The sequence below is a fragment of the Quercus suber genome, unplaced genomic scaffold, assembly GCF_002906115.3.
Source record: "Quercus suber isolate HL8 unplaced genomic scaffold, Cork oak 2.0 scaffold_435, whole genome shotgun sequence".
NCBI classification, from domain to species: Eukaryota; Viridiplantae; Streptophyta; class Magnoliopsida; order Fagales; family Fagaceae; genus Quercus; species Quercus suber.
The window spans coordinates 448582-462195 of record NW_027069886.1 but is presented as its reverse complement, the minus strand read 5'-3'; the positions used below and the strand labels follow the sequence as shown (position 1 = coordinate 462195).

The 13614-nt window shown below is 33.3% G+C and overlaps 1 protein-coding gene across 1 annotated transcript; it reads left to right on the top strand.

Moving 5' to 3' along the window:
- The first annotated feature begins 400 nt into the window (after positions 1-400).
- Positions 401-7594, top strand: LOC111988968 (5'-3' exoribonuclease 4). The gene is made up of 12 exons (XM_065761943.1): positions 401-1033; positions 1696-1791; positions 1923-1993; positions 2566-2694; positions 2863-2939; positions 3021-3061; positions 3157-3231; positions 4961-5112; positions 5224-5328; positions 5402-5477; positions 5930-6012; positions 6346-7594. Exons 1-12 carry the CDS (start codon positions 698-700, stop codon positions 7034-7036), a joined length of 1932 nt encoding a protein of 643 aa, XP_065618015.1. The 5' UTR covers positions 401-697; the 3' UTR covers positions 7037-7594.
- The last annotated feature ends 6020 nt before the right edge of the window (positions 7595-13614 follow it).

Below are 13614 nucleotides of genomic sequence, written 5' to 3'. Positions count from 1 at the left end.
TTCATTCATCATAATTTTCAAATTCTCAACAAATATATTTTTTAAATCTCCCAACAGTAATATTTTTAAATTTTCCAATAATGATTTTTTTTTTTTTAACAAATCTAGAGGCGCTAAAAAAAGGAGGGGGGGGGGGGGAATGAAATGGGCATCTAATATTGAGAAATGAAAACGGCTATTGTTTTATTGGCTTATGTGATCATGTTGAGAGTGTCAACATTTCCGACGATCTCTAGAAAATCCCTCTTTTGAGTTCCCTTTGATGTTGTCAATGGTGACCTACTTGGAATTTTGTGGGGTAAATGAATGACTGTAAAACTACCAGTATTATTTTCCTCTCTGGCTGTGTTTGTTTCGTGTAAAACGTTTTCCGGAAAATATGTATTTTCCGGAAATGCTATTTTCCGGAAAAGGAAAATATTTTTAAGTGTTTGGTTGAATTATGAAAATTGTTGTGGAAAATATTTTTATGCGTTTGGTTGTATTAGGAAAATGCTATTTTCCGGCATCAAATTCCGGCAACAACACAACCAAACTCCGGCGACAACAACAACAACAACAACAACAACAATAATCAGTTCATTAAAACAAAAAAACAACAACAACAATCAAATTAAAAAAACAACAACAACAACAATCAAATTAAAAAAAAAAAATAAAAAATCTGAGAGATCGAGGAAGAGAGAGCGTGGAGGCGATGGGTGTGATGGTGCGATCGCGATGGGCTCTGGGCTTGGAGGCGATGGCGCGATCGAGGAGACGACGCGATCGAGGAGACGACGACGTGCGACGGCGCGATCGAGGAGGCGATGGCGCGATCGACTGGTCGACGATGTGCGATGGCGCGATCGAGGAGGGCGATGGCGCGATCGACTGGTCGACGATGTGCGATGGCGCGACTCGTGGACTCGTGGGTCTCGCCGACGCGGTGCGACTGGTGGGTTCGTGGTTCGAAGGTCGCCGGCGATGGGCTCTAGGCTTGGAGCGCCGGTTCGTGCTCTCTCTGGGTCGGTGCTCCTTTCTCTCTTTTCCGGTTCGTGCTCCTTTCTCTCTTTTCTTTCTCTCTTTTCCGGAAAATTTGGTTTGAAGTGAAAATAAGGCCGGAAATCAATTTCACCCGTTTTTGGCCTTATTTTCGGTCAAAGGGAAATCAATTTCCGTTGACCCAATTTTCCCAAGCACCCAAACACAGCAATTTTCCGGAAATTGATTTCCGGAAGTGGTTTGAAGTTGAAACAAACACAGCCTCTATAACCCCTTCCAAGCATATAACCCACCTCTGGGCTGATGTGTGCTTTTGTTTCCTCTCTCTACCATTATCAATTGCATGGAATTTTTTTTTCTTCTCATTTTGGATGATCTGGATAATTTAAATGCTTTAAATCTTTGCCCACTGAGATTCTAAGTTAGCCTGAATGATGGAAGATGCAGGTTTCCTTCATTGAATAGCAATCTTATTCCAATCATTTGACCCTTTTTTCTATACATCGTAAGTGTTTGTTTTGTTCCATTGGTCTGAAATGCATCTGGTGGATTGCTGTTTCACAATAACCTTTGTCTTAATTGGATTCTGCTTGATTGTGGGCTTGCAAGATGGAGGAGAAAATAGCCAAGCACAAACACAAATTAGTGATTAAGAATGGTGTTGTTTAGAGAATTGTAAAATATTTTAATTGTTATTTGCTCTTTCCTCAGGTTAAGCTAGGGGAGCCTGGATACAAGGAAAGGTATTATGCTGAGAAATTTAATGTATCAGAGCCGGAGGAGATTGACGAAGTTAGAAAAGATGTGGTGAGTTTTATCTGCTCACAATTTGCCTTATATTTGTGATCTTTGGCGTAATCATCTTTGTTTTTCACTGCAGCCCACTTAAAGGTTGCATAATCATCTTTGTTTGTCATTGCTGACCACTTTCTTTGCAGGTTTTGAAGTATGTGGAAGGTTTATGTTGGGTCTGCCGTTATTACTACCAAGGTGTTTGCTCCTGGCAATGGTCAGTGCAGGGTTATTTCCCCCTTAAACTGATAATTTGTACATGCCCTTAATTGGTTTTGAACCCACAACCTCATCTTCCATCCTGTTCCTATGAGGGAGTAGGTGCTGTTTGAGCTAATTCTCATTGGCTGTTTAGTTTATATTGATAGTAGAAATTTTGTGCTTTGTTTGGCCTATATTATATCATCCCATTAGAGTAAACTTTATTAGACTGTACATATGTATACACGTACATATTCTTGAATGTATGGTCCTGAGTTTTTTGCGTGAAAGATATATTGAGTCATTCCTGGAAGAAGATGAATATATCTAGAAAGTCATTGCTATTTGTTCTTTTTTAGAATTGAAGAATTATGAGAAAATGTTTGCAATTTATGGATCCTATTGTTATTATGGTTTTGGCCTAGAGCTTGTAGATATTACTTACAGCTATGTTAACTGCAACAGCTAAATAGTCTCTCTCTGTAATACATAAGATATTTTCTTAATTTATTTATTCTAAAAGGTGTATGATATCTTCTTCATCATAGTTTATTGGTTAAAACCTGCATCTATGTACTGTTGTTTCAGGTTTTATCCATACCATTATGCTCCTTTTGCTTCTGATCTCAAAGATCTTGTTGATTTGGAAATAACTTTTTTCTTGGGAGAGCCGTTTAAACCCTTTGATCAGCTCATGGGAACCCTACCTGCAGCAAGGTTTTTGCTTTTGTTTTAATAAATTAATTGTTATTCTGCTATTTGTTTTTGCTTTTGTCTTCTTCTTCTTTTTTTTTTTTTTTTTTTTCCTAGAGAGAGAATTTCTATCTGGTAATTTTTCTTTCTTCTGCCTTTTGTGGTGGTAAGCTTATTTCTTTCTTGTTACAGTTCAAGTGCCCTGCCAGAGAAATACAGAAAGTTGATGACTGACCTGTCATCACCCATCCTTGAATTCTATCCTTCTGGTAAAGATTGATCATTATGCATTTTAACTTGTGAAAAATGTTCCTCTCCTTTGAATATTAAGCAGGTTTCTTTTTGGACAGAATTTGACGTTGACATGAATGGCAAGCGCTTTGCATGGCAGGTAGTGTCTGTAGTTTTACATCTTTTTCTGTTTATTTGATTAAGTGATTGTAAGTTATATTGGGAGTATTTTTTTTTTGTTTGTTGAGAAAACAGGGTGTTGTCAAGTTGCCATTCATTGATGAGAAGAAGTTGGTTGCTGCAACAAAGAAGGTTGAAGGCACTTTAACGGTATGGAAGAGGGGATTACTTATATATAGAAAAAAACATAAAATTATGATTTTTTTTTTAATTTTTTAATTTTTTATCATTTTATGATCCATGCATTTCTGCTGGGTGTTAATAATTAGATTATTGTGCAATTTGGTTTTTTATCTGGTTGCAAGGATAATGGAAAATAAAATTGTTTTCTTGCTTTACTTTATTTTGTTAGGAAATATTCATACTAAATTGTAAAGTTTTGGGGGTTTAACAAATTAAACCTGATAAATTAAACCCCAACCCATTTAAGTGTAGAGGCATTGTGTTTGGGATTTAATATAGGCTGAGTATTTAATTTGTTACCTTGTGAATCTCAGTGTTTGATTTGTTACTTTTGAAACTATAAGTTTTATTTTATTACTTTTGAAATTACTGGTTTAATTTGTTACACTCCATATATTATTATAGGGTTCAAAATGTAATTTTCCTATTTCATTCTTCATGCATTTGATTAGCAAGAAAAGTTAAGATTCTTGTACTTCTAGAAAAGAGTAATGCACCACATGAAAGTTAGACTTTTCACGAACTTCTCTTGTAAACCAAAGGGACAAGGCTTAAATAACTTTCTTTTCCTTTCACTTTTAATAAATTTTCGTGACATTAACTTTCCTGTGAAACTTTCTTGACTGCCTAAAGAAGTGCAACATTTTGTAAACGGGGAAATTTATCATTTCATTTGAGGGAATGAATTAAGAAGTTTGATATGTATGCATGGTACTTATCCAAAAAAAGAAGAAGATATGTTTGTATGTATGTATGCTGACTGACAAGCTCACAGACTAAACTCTTAAAGGACAGAGAAGCAATCCATGAATTTTAAGTCCTTTAGGTCTCTATAATAATTAGACTCTTGACTGAATTGTTAGGAGACACATTATTTAGTTTGGATCTGATGTGTTTGGGGATGAGGAAATTTGTCTCATCAAAGACCTTTTGTAAAATTTATTTGACTTTTTGTACTATTTTTGGACATATGAGTTCTTTCATTTATCTGCTGGTTGTTGAACCTACTTATTTGTTTTTGCTATTCTCAAAATTTATTTTATTCATGCCATACCATTTCTGAAAATATGGAGTACTTTCCTATTTTATTTTTGAACTTCTGATGAACTTCTTGAAATGATTTTGTGCTGTAGTTTTGCTCAAGATTGATCAATGTGATTCTTGAGTTGTCTTAGCAACTTACCTTAAGCCATTTTATGGGGAAAAAATGTTTTTCCATCCTCTTCACTTTGTTAATTTGATTCTTGATATTTGTCCTGGTGATAAACTGAGTATTTTTTACATTTATTTTGATGCTGCTAATTTTCTTAACTGGAATTTGACCATATTGAAACTCAATTTAATTTCTTATGATCCACCCGAAACCCCTTTATATGCTGTGGCTCTGGTTGTGGCAGCATTGTCAGTATAGATTCTTTAGAACCTTACTCTGTACCAACTGTAGTTTCAAGCAAGGAGGATAGCTATAATCTATGGATCATTAGTGCCATCATTAGCAGCCCAAACCTAGATGCTGTCAGATATCATTATTATTATCTTTTTGATAAGCAATGAGAAAATTTTATTAGAATATCAAAAAAGTGTCACCCAAGTATACAGGAAGTATAAACTAGGGACAAGAACAATCATGCTGTCAAATATCATTTATTATGTTTTGAATGTTGAACTGAGCTCATCTTCAATCTGTTATATGCAGGATGAAGAAAAGTTTCGGAATAGCGTGATGCTTGATTTGCTTTATGTCCACCGTGCCCATCCTTTGGCTTCACATATAATTCACTATTACGGAATATATTCTCAGTTGCCTCCACGTGAAAGATATGTTTGGGTAATTGATGCAAATGCTAGGTTGGTTGATCTCATTATAAATCAGTTATTTTGGTTTGAAGAATTATGATCATTTTCCATCATTCACATGCACTGGTTTAAGTACCTTTGTCCTTTGTTGACCTTTTGCAGTGGTGGAATGAATGGATACCTTTGGTTATGTGAGAGAAATGGTGTCAGCTATATTGTCCCTTCCCCTGTCAGTGGATTGGCAGACATTGATAATAACCAAGTCTTGTAAGTATCCCTCATATGTCTGAGAAATTAAAGCTTTGTTACTTTTCTCACATTGGGCATTTTTGCATTGCAGAAATGTAACATATCTTAATCCTCAAGCCCATAAACACATTCCAGAACCTCCAAAGGGTGTGCTCATGCCTGGAAAGGTTTGTAGAATCTTGCAGAAAAATTGCTTGTTAAATTATATTTTAATAGAAAAGTAAAAGGACCAGTAAGTTTCATTTAGCGATCCTTTGGAGGGAGACCCTCCAATGCAAGAAAGAAAATGGAGCATACTGTTGTTGGGTATAAAAAATTTGAATCTTTCTCATCTGTATATCATAGGGATTTAACCCTGACCATTTGCTTAAAAGATATTATTGGAACACTTAGCTTATCTTTTCTTACTGGTCAATAGCATGATGGAAAAAAATTTGAATTAGTTTTTCTTCTTAAAAACTGCTTTGTTTGATTGATGTTATGGGAGACCAATCTCCCTGCTTATATGCTCTTAGCATGTTGCAGGGGTGGTCATTTGATGTTTCAGGTGCTGGATCATCATTTAATGTTTTTGAAAATATTTGCTTCTTATAATTTTTTATATTTGTTATATCTGCAGATTTTAACACCTATAGATCTTAAACCGTTCCCTGTCTTGTGGCATGAAGACAATGGTTTCCGGCGGCACCAAGGGAGGGAAAGGTGAGCAAGTATTTGCTTAAGCAAGCCATGGCAACATTTACATGGTCTTAGTGCAAGTGTTACTGTGTCATTTATCTCATCCTTTGTGGGCTAGGTTAGGATAAGTGAAAATAGAAGAGAGAATATCAGCTTTATATTCATTTTTCTATTTTAATTTCTTTTATTGGGAATCCAAGTGATGCATCTGGATGACCTCTTTGCTTTCATGCATTGCTTCCACTATTTTCCTATTTAATTGCCATTATTAATGCTTTATAGTATAATTATTGCAGCGTTATTGCAAACTACCTTTAAAGAGCTTTGGTTTTTGAATGTAATGCATCTGTTTTACAGGCCACAAGTCCCTGGAGCAATTGCTGGTCCATTACTGGGAGAAGCAGCACATCGTCTTGTGAAGAACACACTTAACATCAAAAATAACAATTCATCCTCTGGATATTTGGAGCAAGGAGCATGGCAAAATTTCCCAGGCAACTATATGGTCAACAGACCGAGGCCAGCTGGACCCTCTGGGTACCAAAGAGGCTTTACTGAAGACCCAAATTATTATCATGGGCATCACAATAATTTCCCAGGCATGATGGCTAGGCCTAGGTTTAACGTTGCATCAAATGGCCTGCAAGGTGAAAGACAGAATTTGAGGACACAAGATAGATTACAATACCCAGATCAGATCCGCAACCTGAGGACTGGGGTGTCTGCTTTGGCAATAGAAGAAAGTGTGAGAACCAGACCACCAGCAGTGACGTCAACTAGGCCAACTGCAATGATGTCATCGAGGATGCCAAATTTAGGAAACTCAACAAACTTACTCAACCAGTTTGTGGAGAACATGGGGGCGCCTCCAACACCACCTCCTAAGTGGATCAATAAAGCACCAGCTGCAAATGGTGGCATGCATATTAGACAACAAGAAACTGCATCTTGGGGAACCAGTGAGAAGCAGGTGAAGAAGGTTTATCAAGTTAAGACACGCAGTCCCCAGGATATGCCAGATTCTGGAGACAATTCCGATAATATGTGAGGTTTTGGAAATCAGCAGTGATCGTTTGGTTTGGGTTAATCTTGCCTATCTTGTTTCTGAGGGCCCCTAACTTGGTACTGCGTTCTCCTTTTATTGTACCATTAGAGAATGTTTCAGCCAGCAGTTTGGGGGCATTACTGAAAGAAGTTTTAGCTTGGAATATGAAGGCACACAGCAGCATGTGCTAATCGATGTACATTTTTCTCTTGCTGCATTAATGATCTGTCCACTAATTCACTGTTGAAATCACAAAAATAACTGAAGATGAAACTCCAGTACAAGCCACAGACTTTGGCACAGAGTGGGTGGCATAGTTTTCTGGATACTGGCTTTACCAATTGGAGATGGACTTGCTGGAGTTATATTTGAGATTTAAGAGGACTGTAAAATAGACATGTTAGTTGCAGTTGATATAGGGCCATAGGAGAGTCATTAGCCTTTCTATTTTGCTGTTCTTAGTTATCGCTTCTGTATGGTGGGAGCAGTCAGCGAAAGAGTGCTGAGTTGTGTTGTTTTGTATGGGAAATGCATCGTATATGAAGCTGTTCATTCTGTGTAGAGCCTTTTTTGATTTTTTGAATTTTTTTTTTTTAAAGTTTTATTTTGACACCCTTAATTTTGTTTACTTTTTATAATTGATTATTACTTAATTTCAAGCCCCGACATAAATTTTAAAACGTAGACCATATCGCAAAAGGGGTTACCCAATGGTGTATTATCTAATATCTCTCGGAAATTTGATTTTCTAATTTATTTTTATGGTTTTAAATTTTGGAGAATGAACTCGGTGCTATTATTTTATTAAAGATAAAATGGTCGAAATGAAATGAACTAACAAAATTCAAGCCAGCAACGTTTATAATTAGAGCGTCTTGTTGGAATTTACAGACTGGAGACCAACAACACTATGGCATTCACATTAAAAATTCAAAATCAAGGATTGTTATTAGATCAAGACCTATGCTTTAAAAAAAAAAAAAAAAAAAGTAAAAATACCGTAGATTTAAATCATTTGATGGAATAATGCATGAATAAAATCTGAGACTTAAGGGTTGTTTGGATTTAGTGTTTTTCATCACCAATCACTTTGTTTTTCTCACTCATAACTCAAAACTGATGGATCTTACGGCTATTTGGTTTATTTGGATTTGTTTTCAGTTTTTGTTTTCATTATTTAATTTTCTGATTTTTGAGTGATAAGTTATGGAAACTAAAAACAACTTTTAGGTGTTTTTGAGTTATAAAAACAGAGTTATGATGACATTTTGATAAATACACACATATTTGAGGGACCTACAGTCAAAGAGTAGTCAAATCCCATTTGTTTGTTTGTTTGTTTGTTTTTTTTTTTTTTTTTTTCTTCACGCTGGGTCTGACCATTCTACTTCTTCTTTTCTTTCCTTTTCACATTGGGTTTCTAGGTTTGGGTTATTTATTTATTTATTAATTTTATTATTTTATTTATTATTTTAATTTTTTTTCCACGTTGGGTTTGGGCTTGGTTCCTTCTTCTTTTTTTTTTTTTTTTTTTATTATTTTATTTATTATTTTAATTTTTTTTCCACGTTGGGTTTGGGCTTGGTTCCTTCTTCTTTTTTTTTTTTTTTTTTCCTCATTGGGTTCAGTGCGTTTGGGTGTTGGGGGTTGAAAAAAAAGGAAAAAAGAAGAAGAAGTAAAAGCTGCACCAAGTCAATCCATGGATCTCACAAAAAGTAAAATTTTTTGAGTTATCAAAATTGGAAACAAGTGCCAAACATGCCACCTTAGGAAGTTGTGGTAATTTCAGTGATAAGTGATGAGTTTAGAGTGATGAGTAATGAGTGACGAGTGAGCATTTTTTGAAATCCAAACAGTCCCTTAGATTTTCAATTTCTTGGAGGCTCAACGGAACTTATTAGTGCACCACTTATATATATAAATATAAATGCAGCTACCTCATTAAACACAAGACAAAAATATTATCAATACTTTGCCATAAAATAAAGAGTATTGCTACGTTTACAACATTTCATAACAAATTTTAAGTGATAAGTTATTATTGATTTTAAATGAACCCACCACTAATATTACTTTTTAACCATCAATAACAACTTGTCACCAGAGATAAATTGTTATGAAAATGTTGTATACATAACATTTCTCTAAAAGAAAAAAAAACTATTATTTTTTGCTTAATAGTCAATTATCAAATGATTACAAATTTTTCTGAAGTGGAATGGATGGCTAAATTAAGATTATTCTATTTACTTGTCAAGAAATGTGCCACATGGCTAAATTAATATAATACAAATTTTTTTCTCCCTTTTATTTTTTGTCTAAATATAAAAGTTGATAATTATCTTAGTTAATAAGTTTATTTATTATGATTCATTATACTATTTAAAGAAAATACAATGTATTCGATTCTAACAGGCTATCAAAAAAGATATATATTTTAATGCAGAACATAAATTCAATTATAAATATATACAAAATAATGATGTGTAAAATTACAAACCCTCAAAAGCTTGTATATATTATGAGGTCAACTAAAAGTCAAATGACTTCAGTTTATACATAATCACATATAGATTAAGGAATATAATGCATTGCACCTAAAGCACTAAAACTAAGTATTGCCCAAACTAAGTATGGTCACTCCACACAAGTGTAAGTGCTTGTGGGGTGTGAGAGGGAGAAGGTGGAGGAGTGGCAAGGACCGGAGTTCAAGTTTTCAGAATAGAATTTTTCACATATACACACTAAGATTAGGCTAGATTAGAATTCTATCTGAGAGCCAAAAAAAAAAAAAAAAAAGTATTGCCCGGAACTATAATATCACTAAAGGTTCAAACAATTATTTCTGTGTACTACCAATTTATAAATAAATGTTTTTTTTTAAAGGTGAAAATGTGCATCCCAATTGATAATTAAATATTTGATATTTTTTAGCGTGCAACTTTAAAGACACCAGTTAACAATTTGTAGAAAAGTTCAATTTTTAAATAGTTATAATAAGTAGAAAATTTTAGTTTTTAAATAGTTATAATAAGGGAAATTAGATTCAAAAAAATTCTACTGATCTTAGAGCATTCACATTAGTTTCACAAATTTAATATTTCAACAAAAATTTATCTAAATTCAACTGAAATAAGCGTGCAATGCACCAGTCTCACTAAATTAACTGAAGTTTTTAAATATGATAGTCTAATCGCTACATGTAGTGAGCCTCTATCCTTACTACATTAAATTTCAATATTAATAAAGTATTGAGGTTAATGTATATATATGAAGATAATAGATAGCTAAACTAGTAAAAGTAGAATTTTTTGGATTAATTTAACTAAATATCTTGAGTATACTGATGTGCATGCTCTTACAAGTTAAAAATTAATTACATTCAAATAGAAATGAGTCGAAAAAAATAACGAAACACCACTTAGAAGTTAGAATTCCGAATTTCATAAGTGGAAGATTTGGAATTTTGAACCTTCAAACATTCATTGACAAAAAATACAAGATAGATCATAGATGAATGAACCCCACCTAATTGGATCAAAGACGTTCTTTAAGTTGTATTTGATGAATGGGTTGCTAAGGAGACTTAATAGGTCTCATACTGTATATTTAAATTTATTTTGTTTAACAATAGTAAGAGCAATAGATAAATACTAATATTTTAGTGAAAATTACCTAACAACGTCTTTTGGTGAATAAACACTTTGAAGTAATTCTCAATTAAACTCCTCGATAGAATGGGTGTTTAGTTAAGGGACTCTGAGTTTAACCTTTAAATAGCTTGTTCTCTCAGTTCGTGGGTCTCAAACATCATCCTATACTCCAGAATTGTTTCTGGGATTGTGCCTCAACAATTAACATTTGGGAGCATTAAGAAGCATTTCACTACAAAGCATATGTATACAGCTACAAAATGATATGGAAATATTTTGTATTCTTTGATGGAATTTATTTGAATAGTACTATTTTTTGCTCCGCTGAGCAAGTTATTTATTTATTTATTTTCTATTTTGATGAGTGGCTCTTCTTGCATATAATGGTAGTAACGTTATGCAAATTGTTGAAACAAAAATAAATATGGAACTATATGTTGCCGAAAGATAAATAAATATGGAACTAGTCATTGTGTGCCAAAAGGGAAAACTTCCTTCAGCTATATATTTTCCATGTTGTAATTGTCAAAAGTTGTAGTAACACATTTAAGTCAATTATATCACATGGTAGATAGTATTAGTAAGCACATAAATGATGAATAAAGAGTTCAATTGCATCACTGTGACATTAACATGTAATTACCCAAAAATAAGTATCATGATCACTGATCAGCATCTTTGATTTGAGTCACGACTGCATCTTACAATTCTTCATGGCTAATATAACTACACAACAAAAACATAAATGAAATGAGAAAATTAATTTCAAAGTAAAAAATAAATTTTAAACTCACAAAAAGAGAAAGAAATCTTATAAAAAAGAAAATGCATTGGTTAGGGAGTCTGTTTACATCCAGGAAATAAATTGTTGGAAACCTATTTCTACCACCATTGTATGCCAAAAGAGAAAACTTCCTTCAGCTATATATTTTCCATGTTGTAATTGTCAAAAGTTGTAGTAACACATTTAAGTCAATTATATCACATGGTAGATAGTATTAGTAAGCTCGCGCGCGGGCACACACACACACACATATATATATATATATATATATTTGAGAACCATATTAGTAAGCACATAAAGGATGAATAAAGGGTTCAATTACATCATTGTGACATTAACATGTAATTACCCAAAAATAAGTATCATGATCATTGATCAACATCTTTGATTTGAGTCACGACTGCATCTTACAATTCTTCACGACTAATATAACTACACAAAAAAAACATAAACAAAATGAGAAAATTAATTCCAAAGTAAAAAATAAATTTTAAACTCACAAAAAGAGAAAGAAATCTCATAAAAAAAAATGCACTGGTTAGGGGTTGTGTTTACATCAGGGAAATAAATTTTTGGAAACCTATTTCTACCACCATAATTGTCAAATCATCCTTTGCAACCTATAGGAATTCCAATGGCGTTGAAGCACTTGTGAACCTCTAATAGTTGAGGAGTACCTTGTCTAAAGTTACACCTCAGCTGCACATTTTGTTAAGATACGGTACTGAATTTACGATTTAATTTATCTCTTGGGTGTCTATTGCGTCTAGCGCGTCCAGTGCGTCCAGTGCGATCTCCTGTATAGGAGGAAACCAAAATTGCCATTAGTAATTTAGGAAAACCTAACTACAACAAATCCAAAACCCAAACATTTAAAAGATAAAACCAAAAAGAAAGAACTTTCAGTTGTAGAGAAAATAAAATCTAAACCAAAGAGAAAGAACTTTCAGCCATAGAGAAAATAAAATCAAACAAAACAAGGAGAGAATTAAAAATGAAAATTACAAATGAAATCAACATCCAAACCAAGGACACATGTCATGTTTTCATGGTGCTACCTAAATAAATAAATAAAAATCATTCTCTTTGCCATACATGATACAACCGATCAACAACCAAATAAAAGGCAAAGCAATAACATGAACATTCAACAACCAAACAAAAGCAACAACAAGAACATCCAACCATGAATAGTAGCTAACTTTTTTAAATAAAAATAAATTCATACTTAATGCTGACTGAGTTGCATCTTTTAGAGGTTGTTGGACTTGAGAAGCTAAATCCAGGGTAAATCGAAAATAATCCTCAACACTTTTTCCACTGCAACTGTCGTGCTTTTCCCATTGAGCAGTCCAAAACTCCATGTCTTTTGCCTGGTAGAAACCAGGCCATTCGAACCTAGGTCATCCTTTATAACATTGACCTACAAAAAATAACATTATAATCAATGAACACACAAAATTTAGTTAATTAAAGTACTTAGTAACTATAAATATAGTTTACTATTTGTTAATACTTTTGTTGTATGGCAATATTCTAGCATTTGTCCAGTTGCATTGAATGGCCAAAGGCCATGGATTGTGAATGAACTTTGAAGATCACGGTTGAACTTCTTGGAGCACAATTGCCTGGCATTGCATAGAGGGATTGGCTAATGTATGGCAAGAAAGAAATAGTTGGGGGAAACTTTGTCATCATCCTTACCCTCTTTGTTACTTGAAACTGAGAATGAGAGTGAGAGGAAGAAGACAGCGACCAAAGGTATTTCATTTTCAACTTACAATGAATTTTGGCTGAGTATTTTCTCTGTGATGTTTAAGTATTGCAATAAAATTTGAGGTAATAGGTTTGTGTTACAAAATATTTCATTGCAATCAAATTTAAATATTTTAATGACAATTTTGATGTAATAATATATTTGTTGTTGCAATAAACAATTTATTATTTCACAAATTTTATTGCAATAGATTGCAAATAATTGACAAAAATAATTTAGATCAAGTTATTGCAATGGTATTTTTATTGTACTAGATAATTGTTTCATATTTTTCATTACAATAGATTGTAAAATAATTGGTATTAGATAATTTTAATAATATATTTGTTGCAGTTTCATGTCTGTCATTTCAATAGATTGTAAAATA